This window comes from Heterodontus francisci, chromosome 46 (assembly GCF_036365525.1).
Source record: "Heterodontus francisci isolate sHetFra1 chromosome 46, sHetFra1.hap1, whole genome shotgun sequence".
NCBI classification, from domain to species: domain Eukaryota; kingdom Metazoa; phylum Chordata; class Chondrichthyes; order Heterodontiformes; family Heterodontidae; genus Heterodontus; species Heterodontus francisci.
Genome location: NC_090416.1, coordinates 10,049,604 through 10,070,288, shown reverse-complemented (window position 1 = coordinate 10,070,288; position 20,685 = coordinate 10,049,604). Strand labels below are relative to the sequence as shown.

Genomic DNA, 20,685 nt, shown 5'->3' with positions numbered 1-20,685 from the left:
AGAAAACCCACGCAGACACAGGGAGAACTTGCAAACTCCACACAGGCAGTACCCGGAATCGAACCCGGGTCCCTGGAGCTGTGAGGCTGCGGTGCTAACCACTGCGCCACTGTGCCGTGAGATAGGGTGTTATTTTTTTTTTCATTTCTCCTCTGCCACATACCAGCTGCAGCCAGGAGCCAAATGGTATATCTGCACCTACGTAGCTCTCTCTGCGGCAGGCCAGTGTCACTCAGATTCAGCATGGTGGACAACCTGCTTCCTCAGCTGAGTCCAACTGCCTACACGCACCCACACTGTTGGTAACTATGTACATACTATCCAGCTGGGATGTTCAACTTCATTTCTATAGCACCTTTTAATGTAGTAAAATGTCCCCAAAACGCTTTGCAGCCAATGAAGTACTTTCGAAGTGTAGCAGCCAATTTGCACACAGCAAGATCCCACAAACAGCAACGTGACAATGGGCAGATAATCTGTTTTTAGTGATGTTGGTTGAGGGATAAATATTTCATCAAGAGAAAGGTCATAACTCTCTCAGAATCAACAGAATCATTACAATGCAGAAGGCGGCCATTCGGCCCATCGTGTCTGCACCAGCTCTCCAAAAGAACAATTCACTAGGTTCCATTCCCCCACCTTCTCCCGTAACCATGCGCATTCTTCCTTTTCATGTAACTGTCTAATTCCTTTTGAATGCTTCAATTGAACCTGCCACCACCATGCTCTCAGGCAGTGCATTTCAGACCTTAACCACCCTCTGCGCGAAAAAGCTTTTCCTCGTGTCACTTTTGCTTCGCTGACCAAATACTTCAAATCTGTGCCTTCTCATTCTCGCTCCTTTCACGAATGGGAACAGTTTCTCTCCATCTACTCTGTCCAGACACCTCATGATTTTGAATACCTCTATCAAATCACTTCTCAGCCTTCTCTTCTCCAAGGAAAACAGTCCTAACTTCTCCAATCTATCCCCTCTCAAAATTAACCTGCACCTTGTGAGCCTTTTGGAAATCGGCTAACTCGGTACCAAAGATCAAACCCGGGACCCTCCAGTTTAGTCCTGTCCTAACCCAGTCCACCCCACTAGTGATGTATCTATTAAACCATCAGGAAACCTTTTTTTTTTTCTTTTATTAATGCAAGTGCAAAATCTCACCTTGATACATTTTCCCATCTTCCTCCTGCTTACAAAGTGTTAAATGCAGGAGCTTTGTGGGCGTGAGATTCAGTTAATTTCCTGTTTATCAGATTGCTTGTCTGCTCCTGCAGAGCAGTGTCTGAAAAAGGGAAAATTGATGCCCACTTTTATGTCTGGTCCTTTGATGCTTGTTATGGTACTTCTAGAGGAAAGTCTAGTCTTTCTGTGGCACACAGCAGGAGGTCAGATATTACTGCTGGAACAGACTGTCATGAAGGAGATTCAACACCTCTCAGTTATAGCCTGCTGCAAGGTGCATGTCAGCTGGCGGGTCGGGGGCGCTGTTAACAGTCCAGCTAATCTTATTAACCTCAGAGCTAACTCGAGTTAGTTGGCTCCAGAAGGCCCAGGTTTCATCCCGGTTTGCTGCTCTTAGAGGCGACGGTTAGGTGACTGCAGTTAGCCTTTGTATCACTGAGATAGGGAGAGAAGTATTAGATGGGAATCATGCCCCTGATTATTACTCAGTGATGGTGTGGGAGTGTAACATACATACAAACATACGCATTAGGAGTAGGCCACTCGGCCCCTCGAGCCTGCTCCGCCATTCAATAAGATCATGGCTGATCTGACTGTAACCTCATCCACATTCCCGTCTACCCCCGATAACCTTTCACCCCCTTGCTTATCAAAAATATATCTACCTCTGCCTTAAAAATATTCAAAGACTCTGCTTCCACCGCCTTTTGATGAAGAAAGTTCCAAAGACACAACTCTCTCAGAGAAAAATATGTCGTCTCATCTCTGTCTTAAATGGGCGACCCCTGGCTAAATTTTATATATTTAACTAACTTTATTTTTTGCCCTTGCCCCCCTTATGTTTCCTCCCATAACTCTCAGACTAGGCTAGATTTTACGCCCACACCCCAGGGGCGGTGTGGGTGACAGGCGGAGGGACTGTCGCCCAGTGATCTTCTGGGGGTGGGTTGGGCCACAATGGCATTCCTGCCCAAAGGCCAATTGAGGCCCTTAAGTGGCCTATTAATGGCCAATTAGGAGCCTCTTCCTGCCGCCGCTGGGATCTTACTAGTGGTGGGGTCTCCACCGCTCGGGGAAGGCGCCTCATAAAATGAGGCACACTCCCTGCAGGCTGGGGGTTGGGCGGCCCCCTCCTCCCTGACTAATTTGTGGCCCACGGAGGACCCCCACCAGGAACCATTTCACCAACCCCCCCCACCGGGAGCCCCCCTTCCCCCAGATTGCAAGACCACAACCCCAGCCCTCCCTTACCAGGGCCTTCCAGACTGGCCTGCCCTGCCTCACCTATCTGTGTTCCAGGTTTCCAAGGCTGGACATGATTCTGAGGCCTCTGGAGTGCCAGCAGTGGCCTCCACTGCTGGTGGCGCTGCCGATACTGCTGAGAGGCCAGCAGCTCACGGACAGGGATCCCGCCTCCTGAAACTTCCATTGAAAAAGACTGTAGGATTGCTCAGAGATGCCGAGAAAATGCAGAGGCGGGATTCCCCATGCCTTTTCGGCCCAGTGCCGGGAGCCCCGCCTCTGGCACAAAATCCACCCCTTGCACTGCTATTCTTCTTGAGATCTGCAAACACAAATCAAACATTGAACTACGTGGCTACATTGGTAGACATTGGTCTACATGGCTGTGCCACACTGGGTGGCACATTTACCTCAGTGAGCTGTCAGGGAAGCTGCAATTGGATGGATTGAATCTAAACTATGCTCCCAGCAGTAAGCCACTCTTGACAGGCATTCAGTTTGGAGATGGAGTGACAAATCTGACCCCATGAGCTTTAGCAGCATTCCTTCAGAGAGAGGTTCTCCATTGTCGCTTTGAGGGTTGTGTTGCTGGGGGAGTGGGAATCAGGGGAGAGACTCTGTTGCGACTGAGCGTTTTTAAATGAATGTTTTCTCATATGGGGATTTTTTTCTTTTAAATTCCAGGACATTTTTCCGCGCAGCCTGCGATGTTCCTGAACCCGAGGAATGGTTTAACGTGGATGAGTATTCAGAAATGGTCAGTCTCAATAAACCAGTCATCTATATAACCGTTGGTGAGCTGATTAACACACACAGGGTAAGTGTGCAGGTATGATGCCCTTCCTGTCCCTCCCAGGGAGCCGTCCGTTATCTGGCTTGACAGCTGTGGAATAGCAATCGTGGGGGGCTTTGAAACCTAGCTTTTTGCAGCCTCGTGTTCTAAGGGTACTGACTTGTGCCGCATATAATTCCACTGACGCTAGTCATCCTCTAACAGCTTGTCCCAGCGTCCATTTGTGATGTTTTTCTTAACTTTTTTTGAGGACTGCAAAAAGTTTTGGATCCTGCCTTAGATATCCTCTCGGCTGTAGCGATACTGGGTAGCACAGTAAGTGATCTGAATTTTTTCCGAAAGCGCCATCAGTTCAGGAATTGTGCCTCTAGGTTGGAAGATTGCCAATGTTGCTCAGTATTTAAGAAGAGAGGGAGAAACTGGGACTTGCCAGTTCAGTATTAATTGTGGGGAAGTTATTAGAATCTATCATCAGGGACAAAGTGACTGAACACTTGGGACAAGTGCACACTGATCAAAGAGAGTCCATGTGGATTTGTGAAGGGGAGGCCACCTCTGACTAATGAGGAAGCCGCTAGCATGGTAGTTAGGGGGAGTGTATATGGATGCTGTTTACATGGACTTCTACAAGGCCTTTGCTAAGGCTCCACGAGTTATTAGTAAAAATGAGAGTGCACAGAATTGGCGGTAACCTTGGAATAGTTGGGAGGTAGGAGACGGTAGGGATAAAGAGAACTTTCCCTGCTTAACAGGATGTAAAAAGTGGTGTCCACAGGAATCTGTTCTGGAGCCTCAGCTTTGCACCACATATATCAATAACTCCGATGAAGCGACTAGGAGGCACAGTCAATTGTATAGTTGAGGGTAGGAAGTTATAAAGGGGCAGAGATGAAGTTAATTGGCAAACGGTAGGTGGAGTTCTATATGGAAAGTGTCAGGTCGTCTGCTTTGGATCTGAGAAAGACAAATAGGAATATTTTCCTAATGGTGGGAGACTAGGAGCTGTGGAGATGCAGAGATTTAGGGGATGCATGTGTGCAGATTGCTAAAAGCTAGTCTTTATCTGGACAGAGTACAAACGTGTGGGAATTGATGCTTCACTTGTACAGAACCTTGATCAATAAGGTAGATAGAATGAAACTAATTCCTCTGGTGGGGGGAGGGGAGTCCAGATCAAGGGGGCATAGCCTTAAAATTTGAGCCAGGCTGTTCAGGGATGATGTCAGGAGGCACTTCACACAAAGGAGAATGGAAATCTCAAAGGCTGTGGATGTTGGAGTTCGTTTGAAATTTTCAAGACTGCGATTGATAGATTTTTGTCGGGTAATGATATGGTGTAAAGGTGAGTAAATGGAGCTGAAATAAAGATTAGCCATAAATGGTGAATAACGGTCTAATGGAAATAGCAGGCTCAAGAGGCTGAATGGTCTCCTGCTCACGCCTTGCGTTCACTAGTGTGCTCGTACTGCCCAATATCGCATTATGTAATAGTGTAAGCCAGGGTGTGAAGACGGGACCTCCTTGCAATCCGAGCCAGGTGCCACGTGCCGTTGGGTGCACCTCCCCCAATCTTTTTGTAGGTGGACTGAAAACACTTGGTGAGATGAGGCCTGATTACAAATTGTTAAACTGCTTTATTTCACAAACAGTTAACGTTAACTCGACCTCGCATCTCTCCTCAAAATAGGGGGAAATAGTAAACCACGGGTCCTGTCCCTTTTAGTGGGCTGCTTCTCCTTTCTCAGACATTTCTAACTGCATTGTTTTCAGCTTCCAGCTCTGGACCCAGACTGTATCTCACTGTCCTTCTGTTCAAATCCTGACTATAGGTTGCCCTTCTCTCTCAATTCTGACCCAGGAAGCATAAGGGTAATGTAAAGCTCCCTCTACAGTACTCTGGCAATGCTCCTTTCCAACCTCCGAGTAGCAGCCTCTACTGCAACTGTCTGACATTATTCCGTGCCCCGTTCTCCACGATTAGAGATTTATCTTTGAAACGTCACACTGAAGATGTTTTGCTGCATCTGTGAAGTGTAACCTTGTTTGTGATTTCTTAGTTGCTGCTCCAGCATCAGGATTCTCTCTCACCTGAACACAGTGACCTTCTTCATGAACTGCTGAAGGACCTTGGTGATGTACCCACTGTTGAATCGCTCCTAGGCAAGTACTTCATAGATTCAGAAACCTAGAAACAATGTACTCTGGGGACATTGAGAAGCAAGGAGTGATTGAAATGGGTTTCCCCTTTGGCTCAGTGGACAGCAGTCTGACCTCTGTGACAGAGGATCGAGGGTTCAAGCTCCACTCCAGAGACTTCAGCACAAAACCCAGGCCAGTACTGAGGGAGTGCAGCACTGTGGGAGGTGCCATTTTTCGATTGCGTGTAATCCCACTGCATTATTGGACGAAGCACTGAGGTTCTCCCCGGTGTCCTGGGCCAATATTTACCACTCAACCGATATTAGTGAAAAAACAAGCTATCTGGTCATTATCACATTGCTGTTTGTGGGATCCTGCTGTGTGCAAATTGGCTGCCAAGTCTCCTGCATTACAATAGTGGCTACATTTCAAAAAGTACTGCATTGGCTGTAAAGCACTTTGGGATGTTCTGAGATTGGGAAGAATGCTGATAAATGCAATCTCTTTCTTTATAAGCATGCACCTGATGTGACTCTAAGCCCCACACACCAAGGACAAGCCAGGTTGCGTGCCTAGGCACCACTTCTTTTTTAATTTGAGTTGATACAGTTGGCCTCCATCAGTGTTTTCTGCTCCTGATGACTGTCCGTTGACTTCTGGGAAGGGCAGCTATACATGAGAGGATTAGGCACAGGAGTGATGCCTCTTGTAGTAAAATAGCCACTTTTGAGGAGCAAAAAAAGTTATTCTCCAGCTAGTAAGCCTGAAATGTATTGCCCACGCCTCGTCGTCCTTGAGAAGGTGGTGGCTGAGCTGCTTGCCGTCTGTGTGGTACTCCAGGCCTCTGGATTACTAGTCCAGTGACGCAGCCAACAACAACAACAACCCATATTTATATAGCGCCTTTAACACAGTAAAACATTCCACGACACTTCACAGGAGCGTTATCAGGCAAAGTTTGACACCAAGTTACATAATGAGATTGTGGGGTCAGGTGAACAGAAACTTCATCAAAGAGGCCAGTTTTGAGGAGCGTCTTAAAGGAGGAGAGAGTGTTGGAGAAGTTTAGGGAGAGAATTCCACAGATTAGGGCCCAGGCAGCTTTTCTTTTTTTATTCATTCATGGGTTGTGGGCGTTTCTGGCCAGGCCAGCATTTATTGCCCCATCCCTAATTGCCCCTGAGAAGGTGGTGGCGAGCTGCCTTCTTGAACCTCTGCAGTCCATGTGGGGTAGGTACACCCACAGTGCTGTTAGGGAAGGAATTCCACCATTTTGATCCAGCGACTATGAAGGAACCGTCAGGATGGTGTGTGGCTAGGAGAGAAACATGCAGGTGGTGGTGTTCCCATGCGTCTTTTTTTTTTTAATTCATTTGTGGGATGTTGGGCGTTGCTGGCAAGGCCAGCATTTATTGCCCATCCCTAATTGCCCTTGAACTGAGTGGCTTGCTAGGCCATACCAGAGGGCATTTTAAGAGTCAACCACATTGCTGTGGCTCACGAGTCACATGTAGGCCAGACCAGGTAAGGACAGAAGATTTCCTTCCCTCAAGGGCATCAGTGAACCAGATGGGTTTTTACAACAATCGATGATGGTTTCATGGTCACTGTTGGACGAGCTTTTAATTCCAGATTTATTAATTGAATTCAAATTTTACTATCTGCCATGGTGGGGTGTGAACCCATGTCACCAAAGCATTAGCTTGGGCTCTGGATTACTAGTCTAGTGATATTACCACTACACCACCACCTCCCCTGCCCTTGTCCTTCTAGGTGGTAGGGATCGCTGGAAGGTCGAAGGAGCCTTGGTGAGTTGCTGTAGTGCATCGTGTAGATGGTACATACTGTCGCCTCTGTTTCTCTTGGTGGTGGAGGGAGTGAATGTTGAAGGTGGCGGACAGACTTTGGGGAGGTGAGTTACTCGCCGCAGGATTCCCAGCCTCTGACCTGCTCTTGTAGCCGCAGTATTTATGTGGCTGGTCCAGTTCAGTTTCTGGTCAATGGTAACCCCCAGGATGTTGATGGGTGAACAGGCTGAGGCTCTTCTGGACAAAAAAGAAGACTGAGAAGTGACCTGAGAGAAGTCTTTAAAATTATGAAAGAGTTTGAAGAGGTAAATGTAGAAATGTCAGAGGTACCAAAACGTGGGGCTATAAATAGAAGATAGCAACTAGTAAATCAGATAGAATCGAATGGTTATCGCACAGAAGGTGACCATTTGGTCTGTCGGGCCTGTGCCAGCCTTCTGCAAGAGCAATTTAGTTAGTCCAACTCATCCACCACCCGCTTTTTCTACCCTTTCCCCAAAGCCCTGTAAATCTTTTTTTACCTCATCCAATGCCTTTTGAAAGCCACAATTGAATCTGCCTCCACCACCCTTTCAAGCAATGCATTCCACTCACTATATAAAAAGAAGTTTTTTCCTCCTGTCCCCTTTGTTTTTTTTTGCCAATTACCTTACATCTGTGTCCTTCTCGACCCTTCTGCCAGTGGGAATTCAGGAGAAACTTCTTCGCCAGAGAGTGGTATAAATGTGGCAGTCACTACCTCCCGGAGCAGTTGAGGTGAATGACTTGGATGAATTTAAGGGGAAGCTGGATAAACACACGAGGGTGAAAAGAACAGAAGTTTACGCTGATAGGGCTAGAGGAATGGGGGTGTGAAGAAGCTCATGTGAAGCATAAATATCAACATAGACCTGTTGGGTCCAATTGCCTGTTTCTGTGCTGTAAGTTCTACGTAATGGGGAGGCTAAGGAGTAATTGGGCTCCAATTCTCAAGAACCCTACTTGTGCTGGATCTGAGGTGGTGCTGCTTTATAATGCCCGCGGCTCTGTCACTATTTCATCAACTTCACGCAAATTCCCTTTCCTTTAAATAGGTGAAGGTTCTATCAATCCAAATGATTCCCAAGCTGATCAAACCCTGGCCCAGCTGAACAAGATGGAGGTTTCACTGACGCTCACCAACAAATTTGACATTTATAAGAACGGCGGTGAGGCAAGTGACACCAGAGGTTTGCTGCTCAGGTAAGTAGGCCGGGCCAGATGTACATTTACCAGGTAAGATAATTGGCAAAAGAACCAGAGGTGAGGTGGGCAGTCTTTTTTTTTTAAACAGAACGAGTTGTGATCTTGAATGCCCTGCCTGAAATCAGATTAAAGAGTCCCTTTCAAAAGGGTTTTGATATGTATTTAAATGGGAGAAATGTGCAGGGCTATGGAGAAAGGGCAGGGAGGAAGAGGGACTTTCAAAGAGCCTGCACAGGCATGATGGGCTGAATGGCCTCCTATATGAACAAAGAACAGTACAGCACAGGAACAGGCCATTCGGCCCTCCAAGCCTGCGCCGATCTTGATGCCTGCCTAAACTAAAACCTTCTGCACTTCCGGGGTCTGTATCCCTCTATTCCCATCCTATTCATGTATTTGTCAAGATGCCTCTTAAACGTCTCTATGGTATCTGCTTCCACCACCTCCCCCGGCAACAAGTTCCAGGCACTCACAACCCTCTGTGTAAAGAACTTGCCTCGCACATCCCCTCTAAACTTTGCCCCTCGCACCTTAAACCTATGTCCACTGACTCTTCCACCCTGGGGAAAAAGCTTCTGACTATCCACTCTGTCCATGCCGCTTATAACTTTGTAAACCTCTGTCATGTCGCCCCTTCACCTCCGTCGTTCCAGTGAAAACAATCCGAGTTTATCCAACCTCTCCTCATAACTAATGCCCTCCAGACCAGGCAACATCCTGGTAAACCTCTTCTGTACTCTCTCCGAAGCCTCCACGTCCTTCTGGTCGTGTGGCGACCAGAATTGCACGCAATATTCTAAGTGTGGCCTAACTAAAGTTCTGTACAGCTGCAGCATGACCTGCCTATTTTTATACTCTATGCCCCGACCGATGAAGGCAAGCATGCCGTATGCCTTCTTGACTACCTTATCCACCTGCGTTGCCACTTTCAGTGACCTGTGGACCTGTACGCCCAGATCTCTCTGCCTGTCAATACTCCTAAGGGTTCTGCCATTTACTGTATACTTCCCACCTGCATTAGACCTTCCAAAATGCATTACCTCACATTTGTCCGGATTAAACTCCATCTGCCATTTCTCCGCCCAAGTCTTCAACCGATCTATATCCTGCTGTATCCTCTGACAATCCTCATCACTGTCCGCAACTCCACCAACCTTTGTGTCGTCCGCAAACTTACTAATCAGACCAGCTACATTTTCCTCCAAATCATTTATATATACTACAGGGCTAAAATCACAGCCAAGACAAGTGCACTGTCTTCAAGAGGCGGCCAACCCACCACCTGCCTGTGTTAAATATCGGTGCTCTATCAGCTGGATTAGTTTTGGATTGTTTCATGTCCCTGTGGAACACTAGTCACATCCCTCCATTCAGAAAAGCACCCTTCCACTGCTACCCTCTGTCTTCTATGACCGAGCCAGTTCTGTATCCATCTTGCCAGCTCCCCTCTGATCCCATGTGACTTCACCTTTTGTACCAGTCTGCCATGAGGGACCTTGTCAAAGGCTTTACTAAAGTCCATATAGATAACATCCACTGCCCTTCCCTCATCAATCATCTTTGTCACTTCCTCAAAAAACTCAATCAAATTAGTGAGACACGACCTCCCCTTCACAAAACCATGCTGCCTCTCGCTCATAAGTTCATTTGTTTCCAAATGGGAGTAAATCCTGTCCCGAAGAATCCTCTCTAATAATTTCCCTACCACTGACGTAAGGCTCAGGTAAGTCGCCGTTTTTTTGAGTGCTCATTTCTGAGTGGCTACGATCATCTGCTTGAAGGAAAAACTTCAACTGTGAGCCGTGTTTCATACAGAATCTCACTGGGGGCCGTGGAGGGTCGACGTTTGCCGAAAGCTGGGACTGCGAAAATGTTGGGCTGTTAATACCAGCACGGAAGTGTGCAGTGATCCGGTGGGTGAGGGACTTGAACGGGAGGTTTACAGCATAGAGAAGAGGCAGTTCAGTACGTGTGCTTGCATGAAACAATCCAAAACTAATCCAGCTGATACAGCACCGCTATTTAACACAGGCAGGTGGTGGGTTGGCTGCCACTTGAAGAGAGTGCACGTGTCTTGGCTGTGATTTTAGAAGGTGACTGTGTGGCAAGGAGGTCTTCACTTGTGCTGGACTGCATAATCTGAAGATAAATATGTACGAGGGAGGGCACTTGCTCATCCATCCAGTGAACTGCTGCCCTCCTGTCTCCATTGCCAAGCCTTCGGTTCACCTCTTTCTCTCCTCCCCCGCCACACCGCCATACTGTTAGCTAAATAATACCAGTGTTCTTGCTTCCACTATCTCTGACCCGGAGCCTACTCTTGCATGCTGTGTTCAGGATTTGATGTCATTCATGCGGATTCCTTTGACCAGTATAATGCTTGTCCTAGTTGCAGTGGGACTTCAGAATAAAAGCAGCTCACAGGAGCAGGAGGCGGCCATTCAGCTCCGAGCCTGTTCCGTTTGTGTCGCAATACAGATTTCTGAGATTTAGAAGTACAGAAGCATGCTCGAGAGAGAGTAGCTAGCCAATGTATTCATATTGCCAAATAACAAGTGTGTAAGTCATGATCTGTGTCTCAGCAGCAATGTACAATGATGCAACACAAGAGGAGGCCATTTGGTCCATCCTGCCTGAGCCAGCTCTTTGAGCTATCCAATTAGTCCCACTCCCCCGCTCTTTACCCCCAAGCTCTTTCCCTCCACATCCCTGCAAATTTTTCCCCTTCCAGTATTTATCCAATTGCCCTTTTGAAAGTTACTATTGAATCTGCTTCCACCGCCCTTCAGGCAGCACGTTCCAGATCACAACAACTCACTGCGTTAAAAAAAATTCTTCTCCTCTCCCCCCTCTGGTTCTTTTACCAATTATCTTAAATCTGTGTCCCTCTGCTGAGACCATCCGATGTTTATAAAGGTTTGGATTAACTGGCTTGTTTGTCATTGCAAATGCCAGGCAATTCGAACCTCTTTCTGCAGGCTGTAAATCTCCTTATCGCAGGCTGCTGCTGGCTGGTTTTGAATATAAATAGACTTAAAACAAATGAGAAGGATTCACGTTTGTCAACTCACTTCTGTTGTTTTAGCACCAAGCAGCTAATCGTGGACGTAATCAGATCACAAGCTGGAGACTCTTTGGTTGCAATTTTACAAACATCCGCCTCAGTGGATCAGGTAAATGTAGTAGGGTAGGGGAGAGGGGAGTAAAAGTGAAGGAAAATCCAGTTTATCCTGAATGCCTCAGTAACTACACCTTACTACCTCAGTGGGAATGTAGTGGATTTGGCTTCAGTGCCTCCGGGTCAGAGAGGGGAGGAATTGGCCACGATTTCCTGTTGCTAGTCGTGATCAAGTGTTGCAGGCTAGCGAGGGCAGTCTCCTCGGCTGTGATCTCCCCATAACAATGTCAGCCTGTCGGATTCCGTCCGCAAAACGCTTACTTGGCTGAGGCGCCCGGGGGGGCAGCTGGGATGGTGGAGTTGACGTCTTTAGCAGGCTGTTTTCCAGTTATTCTGTGCCCTCTGGGGAAGGAATGTGGCTCAGTGTATCATCCTAAGGTTGGTAAACTGGTCAGAAGGGAAACTGCAGCACATGAGCCTGTGCTGTTTGCCCACTTTGCCGTGTTGGCGACCTGCCTGTTTTTACATCTCGGACTTGTTGGGCGGCGTGTGCATTGAGCCTGTGTCTACCTCTGAACAAGTACCTGCTTGTCTGATTTGTCACCTCTGTCCAGGTAGCAGATCACCGCCGTATCGTTCAGAAGCGAGTGCTGCGTGACGCGCGCACTCCAGAGAAGCTGAAGCGAAACCAGTCCTTGGTCCTCAACAACAAGCTGTCAATCGAGGAGAAAAAGAGGAAAATTGTTCGAAGCCTGAGGAAGCTGGAAGCTCTCGGTATAGTGTCGGCCGCCAACAAGTATCAACAACTCATCAATGAAATAGCCAGGGTGAGAGAACAAATAAAATCTTTCCTCAACAGGGTTGTTGAAGTCTTGGCTTGGGAGGGCTGGGTGATGGAGCAGGTCACTATCAGGCTTGGATTCACACAGTCCAGCTTGAAAGAACCAGAGGTACCTCTTGTCTGGCTGGGAAAGCTGAAAGTGAACTTTTCTGGGTCCAATGACAGCCCACCACCTAATGGGTATTCCACAGCGACCAAACTAACCACAGTCAAACACTCAGTAGGCAATCTCAGACAGCCCAAAGAAATGATGCATCACAAATGCAAGTAACACTCTCAGGTGTTGCTTGTGTGAGCTTGGTATAAAGTGATAGGAGGGGGGTGTGGAGATTTCCCCTTTGCTAGCCACAGCGTTTCACAAAAACAAATGTACGATTTTTTCTGAAGCCTGTGCACAATGAAGATCTACTGTTGAGAAAGTGTCAAGAAAGATTTATGCTGTATCTAACCCATGCTATACCTGTCCTCGGAGTTTGATGGGGACAGTGTAGAGGCAGCTTTACTCTGAATCAAATCCTTTTTTTTCTCAGGGTCTGCTGGCACTTTCTATCTCTCTGCTTCTATCTCCATCTCTCACTATCTCTCTTTCTCTCTCTCTTTCTCTCTCTGCCTAGCTCTCTGTTTCTAGCCTGCCCTGGGAGTGTTTGATAGTCGCAGTGTAGAAGGAGCTTTACTCTGTATCTAACCCCCGTGCTGTACCTGTCCTGGGAGTGTTTGATGGGGACAGTGTAGAGGGAGCTTTACTCTGTATCTAACCCCGTGCTGTACCTGTCCTGGGAGTGTTTGATGGGGACAGTGCAGAGGGAGCTTTACTCTGTATCTAATGCCATTGCTGTACCTGTCCTGGGAGTGTTTGCGAGGAACAGTGTAGAGGGAGCTTCACTCTGTATCTAACCCCCGTTTTTTTTTTTGTCGAGGGGGCCTTTATTCCTCGGGCCCCCTTTATATACACACTTATATTTTTAAAATAACTTTATTAAAACCAGATAAATAAACAAAAAACTCAAATTAAAATGCCATTCTCGGCGTCGACAATGCACTCCAGTCCCTGCGGTGCCCACCGGTCGCGGAAGGTCTCAAGCCTGCCGGCGGACACCGCATGCTCCTTTTCCAGGGACACCCGGGCGCGAACGTAACCGCGGAAGAGGGGCAGGCAATCGGGGAGGACGTACCCCCCGAAGGCCCGCAACCTGGACCTGTGAATTGCCACCTTGGCCAGGCCCAGGAGCAGACCGACGAGGAGATCCTCCTCCCGGCCCAAGCCCCTCCGCACCGGGTGCCCAAAGATCAGGAGCGTGGGACTGAAGTGCAGCCAGAATTTGAGGCGCAGCCCCTTCAGATACTCAAATAGGGGCTGCAACCTCACACACTCCGTGTAAATGTGGAACACGGACTCGTCCAGGCCGCAGAAAGTACAGGTGGCCTGGGAGTCCGTGAACCTACTTAAAAGCCTATTGCACGGGACTGCTCTGTGCAGCACCCTCCACCCCAGGTCCCCGATGTAAAGGGGGAAGACTCCCGCGTAGAGAGACCTCCATCGGGGTTTCCCCTCGCCGCCAGATGGCAACGCGGACCGCCAGGGCGTGTCCGGCCGGCTGACGAGGGCGAGGAAGTGGAGAGTGTGCAGGAGCAGCCCGTACAGGAAACCCCTCCGCGCCGATTGGAATGGCACGGAGGGCATTTCCGAGAGGCGGCTCGGGTTGTGCGGGACCGGCTCCCGAGGAGGGTTTCGGGGCCTGGGTCCGATGAGCAGTTCCGGCCGAGCGGGGGTCAGCTCAGCCGGGATCGCTCCGCTCTTCCGAGCCCCCTCGCCACCCGCAGTGAGGGGCGTCCCGGGGGTTTCGGCTACTCCTCCGCCCGCCGGACCATCCCCTGAGTCGGCCGCCCGGACAGCCGAGGCGCTCTCCTCCGCCGGCGGGGGAGCACCCTGACTGGAGGCGACCATGTTCCAGACTCGGGATCTTTTCCGTATCTAACCCCCGTGCTGTGCCTGTCCTGGGAGTGTTTGATGAGGACAGTGTAGAGGGAGCTTTACTCTGTATCTAACCCTGTTTTTTTTTTTATGACTGAATATTTTAATTACGTTTTGGTCAAAAAAGGTCATGAAGTAAACTTAATTCACACATAGCAAGATTTTTAAAAAGTACACACATCTGACCCATGTTTCAGTTGGGCAATACTATCTAACCCTGTGCTGTACCTGTCCTGGGAGTGTTTGATGGGGACAGTGTAGAGGGAGCTTTACTCTGTATCTAACCCCCGTGCTGTACCTGTCCTGGGAGTGTATGATGGGGGACAGTGTCGAGGGAGCTTTACTCTGTGTCTAACCCCGTGCTGTCCCTGTCCTGGGAGTGTTTGCGAGGAACAGTGTAGAGGGAGCTTCACTCTGCATCTAACCCCCGTGCTGTACCTGTCCTGGGAGTGTTTGATGGGGACAGTGTAGAGGGAGCTTTACTCTGTATCTAACCCTGTTTTTTTTAAAAACAAAGCTGATTTATTTCACGTTCATTCAGAATATTAAACCTCAGCAACAAATGACGACTGTCAAAATTAATATGGTTCAGTTGTGGATGTGTTTAACAGCAGAATCCAACCCTTACAGGCACTTGTGAACTCGCTGGTGTGTTAGCAGGTGGGATGACTGAGTGAATCCCTTCCCACAAACAAAGCAGGTGAACGGCCTCTCCCCAGTGTGAACTCGCTGGTGATTCAGCAGATTGGATAAATGCGTGAATCCCTTCCCACATGTGGAGCAGGTGAATGGCCTCTCTCCAGTGTGAATGCGCTGGTGTGTCAGCAGGTTGGATAACTGAGTGAATCCCTTCCCACAGACGGAGCAGGTGAACGGCCTCTCCCCAGTGTGAACCTGCTGGTGTGTCAGAAGGTTGGATGAACGGGTGAATCCCTTCCCACAGACAGAGCAGGTGAATGGCCTCTCCCCGGTGTGAACCTGCTGGTGTGTCAGAAGGTTGGATGAACGGGTGAATCCCTTCCCACACACAGAGCACCTGAATGTTCTATCGCCCGTGTGAAGTTGCTGGTGTATCAGAAGACTGGATGAATTCATGAATCCCTTCCCACAATCAGAGCAGGTGAATGGCCTCTCCCCTGTGTGAACTCGCTGGTGATTGAGTAGGGCGGATGAATGGGTAAATCCCTTCGCGCACACAGAGCAGGTGAAAGGTCTCTCCCCAGTGTGCGAATATTGGTGTGTTAGTAGATCCTTTTTGCTTTTAAAGCTCTTCTCACAGTCAGAACAATTAAAAAATTTGGTATTAGAGTGAACAAGTTGATGTGTTAGAAGGTGGGATGATTGAATGAATCCCTTCCCACACATGGAGCAGTTACAACGGCCTCTCCCCAGTGTGAATGCGTTGATGTGTCAGCAGATCCTTTTTGTATCTAACCCTGTGCTGTACCTGTCCTGGGAGTGTTTGATGGGGACAGTGTAGAGGGAGCTTTACTCTGTATCTAACCTCGTGCTGTACCTGTCCTGGGAGTGATTGATGGGGACAGTGTAGAGGGAGCTTTACTCTGTATCTAACCCCCGTGCTGTACCTGTCCTGGGAGTGTTTGATGGGGGACAGTGTAGAGGGAGCTTTACTCTGTATCTAACCCCCGTGCTGTACCTGTCCTGGGGAGTGTTTGATGGAGACAGTGTAGAGGGAGCTTTACTCTGTATCTAACCCCCGTGCTGTACCTGTCCTGGGTGTGTTTGATGGGGACAGTGTAGAGGGAGCTTTACTCTGTATCTAACCCTGTACTGTACCTGTCCTGGGAGTGTTTGATGGGGGACAGTGTAGAGGGAGCTTTACTCTGTATCTAACCCCGTGCTGTACCTGTCCTGGGAGTGTTTGATGGGGACAGTGTAGAGGGAGCTTTACTCTGTATCTAACCCTGTACTGTACCTGTCCTGGGAGTGTTTGATGGGGGACAGTGTAGAGGGAGCTTTACTCTGTATCTAACCCCCGTGCTGTACCTGTCCTGGGAGTATTTGATGGGGACAGTGTAGAGGGAGTTTTACTCTGTATCTAACCCCGTACTGTGCCTGTCCTGGGAGTGTTTGACGGGGGACAGTGTAGAGGGAGCTTTACTCTGTATCTCACCCCCGTGCTGTACCTGTCCTGGGAGTGTTTGATGGGGACAGTGTAGAGGGAGTTTTACTCTGTATCTAACCCCGTACTGTGCCTGTCCTGGGAGTGTTTGACGGGGGACAGTGTAGAGGGAGCTTTACTCTGTATCTCACCCCCGTGCTGTACCTGTCCTGGGAGTGTTTGATGGGGACAGTGTAGAGGGAGTTTTACTCTGTATATAACCCCGTGCTGTACCTGTCCTGGGAGTGTTTGATGGGGACAGTGTAGAGGGAGCTTTACTCTGTATCTAACCCCCGTGCTGTACCTGTCCTGGGAGTGTTTGATGGGGACAGTGTAGAGGGAGCTTTACTCTGTATCTAACCTCGTGCTGTACCTGTCCTGGGAGTGTTTGATGGGGACAGTGTAGAGGGAGCTTCACTCTGTATCTAACCCCCGTACTGTACCTGTCCTGGGAGTGTTTGATGGGGGACAGTGTAGAGGGAGCTTTACTCTGTATCTAACCCCCGTGCTGTACCTGTCCTGGGAGTGTTTGATGTTGGATGTTCTGAAGGGGGAAAAAAAGGAAACGTATTCCTTTCTCTAGGATTACACCCCCTTAGAGCACAGAAAATTGCTGAAGAGAACTGTAACTTGTTAACAGTTAATGTGCATCATGGACTAATTTGTGAGACTCGCTCCTCTCCATTCACCGACTCTCCTCTCTGGGGAAGTATCTGTCCTCCCCTCAGTGTTGATCAATAGAGGATCATAAAACTGACATTCCATTACTCTAAAACACTGCTGCTTCTCGCCGTTAGCAAATGTTAATGTTTATTTGGATGCAAGACGTGTTTGATTGAAGTCTCCTTGTTTAATTTGTAAACTAAAGGAACAAAAGATTGAGCCTTGGGGAGCTGTATTGAAGTACATTTCCCTGACAAACATTCACCATCCACAGCGTTTGGATAAGCACGATACTTTGCGTTGGGTGACATTAAGCTGCTAAAATAAAAGCAAAATACTGCAGATGCTGGAAATCTGAAATAAAAACAAAGTGCTGGAAATACTTAGGTCTGGCAGCCACTGTAGAGAGTGAAGCAGAGTTAACGTTTCAGGTCAGTGTCCTTTCATCAGAACTAATATTGGCTTCAGTGCCCCTGTGCTCAGGAGGGGAAACATCGCCTGCTGGTCTCCAGTGACTCCCATGGGGAAGCATTAATGGACATCAAATTAGGACTGTAATGATGCCTCCACAGTCCAGCTCCCTGCTGACACTTACTGCACTATCTGAGCTTGCACGTGAACAAATGGCCCCTTGTGCCAAGCACCGACCTGCGGAGTCGCAAAAGTCTATCGCTGATAGACGTGGAAGAATGGAAAGTGGTTTGAGTGGAGCATAAATGCCAGCATGAAGTAGTTGGGTCAAATGGCCAGTTTGTGTGTGATGTATTCTATGTAACTGTGTGTCACTTTGGGAAAGGCAGACGAGCTCTTTACCTCATGCTCTGGTCTGTCCGCCACCACAGGACATTCAGAATCATCGGCGCTACAGGCAGCAGCGCAAGGCAGAACTGTCCAAGCTGAGACAGACGCTGCACAGAATGAATTCCAAGACGGCGTTTTACGAGGAGCAGATTGACTACTACAACCAGTATATCAAGACCTGCCTCGACAACCTGGCAACCAAGGGACAGTAAGTGTCTAGCCGCTGGCGTGACGGGGTTATTGTGACGAAACTATACCAACCTGGCACCTGTATTCCTTCATAGCTGGAATCCAGGCCCTTTAGTCACACCACAAAGTGCTGGAAATGCACACAAGGGGGCATAATCTTAAAATTAGACGCTAATACAAAAGGCAAAACTCTGCAGATGTTGGAAATGTGATATATAAATAGACGATACTCAGCATGCCAAGCAGCATCAATGGAGAGAGAAGCAGAGTTAACATTTCAGCTCTGTGGCCCTTTGTCAGAAGTGGAAAATGTTCGAGATGTAACAGGTTTTAAGCGAGTACAGAGGCTGTGAAAGTGGGGAGAGGAGGAATGAACAAATGGAAAGGCCTGCGACAGCAGTCTGAATTTGGTCTCCCCAGTGTAGAGCAGACTGCATCATGTGCAGCCAACGAAACATACTAAACGCTGGGGAGATCAAACACAGATTGGTTGATCTCTTTGCTGAACACCTCCGCTCAGTCCGCAAGGGTGACCCTGAACTTGCATTCGCTTGTCATTTTAATTATCTGCCCCACACCCGCTATGCCCTCTCTGTCCTCCAGCCTCCCACACTGTTGCAGTGAAGCTCAAGGAATATCAATGTCTTTCGATTAGACGTTTTACAGCCTTCTGGACTCAACAATTGAGTTCAGCAATTTCAGGTTGTAACCACTGCTCCCATTTTTCTTTTCCCCAGACAGGTGCTGGTCATGGTTCGATTGTTCGTTAAACCACTCCTGCTGCTTACAGACCTTCACTTTTGTTCTTTCCTGCCTCCCCACCACTTTCCGAACTTTGTACTCACTTAAAATTCACTAGATATCTTAACGTTTTCCTGTTTTGACAGAAGGTCACAGACCTGAAATGTTAACTCTGTTTCTGTCACTGCAGATGCTACCTGGCCTGTTGAGTATTTCCAGTATTTTCTGATTATATCTTTAAATTGGAGCATGGGGTGGTGTCGGGGAACACTTCTTCACACAAAGGGTGTGGAAATCTGGTTTTCTCTCACTTAAAATGTCATTGAGGATGGGGGCTCACTTAAAAGATTCAAAACTGAGATTGATCGATTTTTGTTGGACGAGGGTATTGAGTTATAGAAACAAGGAGGATAAATGGAGTTAGGATAAAGATCAGCCATGGTCTAATTCAATGGTAGAATAGCCTTGAATGGTCATATCCTGTTCCTGACTTGAACCCATACAGCATTTTTAATATAGGTAAACATCCCAAAGTGCTTAATTTGACACCAAGGCACATGAGGGGATTTGAGGATAGGTGACTGATAGCTTGGTCAAAGAAGTAGGTTTTAGAGAGTGTCTTAACAAAGGAGAGAGGGGCAGGGGGGTGGTTTCGGGAGGGAATTCCAGAGCTTAGTGCCCAGGCAGCTGAAGGCACGGCATCCAGTGTTGACGCGATGGAAATGGGGGGATGTGCAAGAGGCCAGACTTGGAGGAGTGCAGAGAGGGTTTGTAGGGCTAGAGGAGGTTACAGAGATGGGGAAGGATTTGAAATATGGACAGGAATTTTAAAATCGAGGCAGTGCCTGACTGGGAGCCAATGTCGGTCAGTGTTTAGGGCGGATTGTCAGCAAAGTTAAAGCCAATGGAATAAAAGTGACAGTGGCAGCATGGATACGACGTTGGCTGAGTGACAGGAAATAGAGATTAGTGGTGAATGGTTGTTTTTCGGACAGTATATCATGGGGTTCCCCAGGGGACCACTGCTTTTCCTGATCTATATTAATGACCCAGACATGGGTGTGCAGGGCACAATTTCAAAATTTGCCGAAGGCACAAAACATTGAAGTACTGTGAACTGTGAGGAGGATCATGATAGATTTCAAGAGGACATAGACAGGCTGGTGGAATGGGCGGACACATGGCAGATGTAATTTAATGCAGAGAATTGTGAAGTAGGAAGATTGAGGGGAGGGAAAAATAAAGGGTACAATTCTAAAGTGGGCGCAGGAGCAGATGGACATTGTAGAGAAGCTATGGAAAGGATTCACGAGAATGGTTCCAAGGATGAGGAACTTCAAGTATGAAGATAGATTGGAAAAACTGGGGCTGCTTTCCTTAGAGACGTGAAGGTTGAGAGGAGATTTGATAGAGGTGTTCAAAATCACGAGGGGTCTGGACAGAGTAGATAGGGAGAAACTGTTCCCATTGGCGGAAGGATTGAGAACCAGAGGACACCGATTTAAGATGAATGGCTAAAGAACTAAAGGCGACACGAGGAAAAACTTTTTGCGCAGCGAGTGGTTAGGATCTGGAATGCACTGCCTGAGAGTGCGGTGAGGCAGATTCAATCGAGGCCTTCAAAAGGGATCTGGATAATTATCTGACGAGGGAAAATTTGCAGGCTATGGGGAAAGGGCGGGCAATTGGGATTAGCTGGGTCGCTGTTGCAAAGAGCCGCGACAGACGCGATGGGCTGAATGGCCTCATTCTGTGCTGTAACCATTCTATATGAAGCAGCAAGATAGGTGTGTGTTTTGGGTGTGTCTCAGGGTGACTCTGATGAACTCCTACCCGAGTATCAATCATTTCTCTT

General features: G+C 48.1%; 1 protein-coding gene across 2 annotated transcripts in view; it reads left to right on the top strand.

Moving 5' to 3' along the window:
• Window positions 1-20,685, top strand: part of LOC137356787 (ras GTPase-activating-like protein IQGAP1) — a 93,889-nt gene that overhangs the window by 67,083 nt on the left and 6,121 nt on the right. For both annotated transcript variants that reach the window (XM_068022547.1, XM_068022548.1), the window contains 6 exons: window positions 3,104-3,236; window positions 5,270-5,372; window positions 8,233-8,380; window positions 11,469-11,556; window positions 12,116-12,328; window positions 17,942-18,108. In XM_068022547.1, coding sequence (XP_067878648.1) covers window positions 3,104-3,236; window positions 5,270-5,372; window positions 8,233-8,380; window positions 11,469-11,556; window positions 12,116-12,328; window positions 17,942-18,108 — 852 coding nt within the window. The remainder of the gene's footprint in view (window positions 1-3,103; window positions 3,237-5,269; window positions 5,373-8,232; window positions 8,381-11,468; window positions 11,557-12,115; window positions 12,329-17,941; window positions 18,109-20,685) is intronic.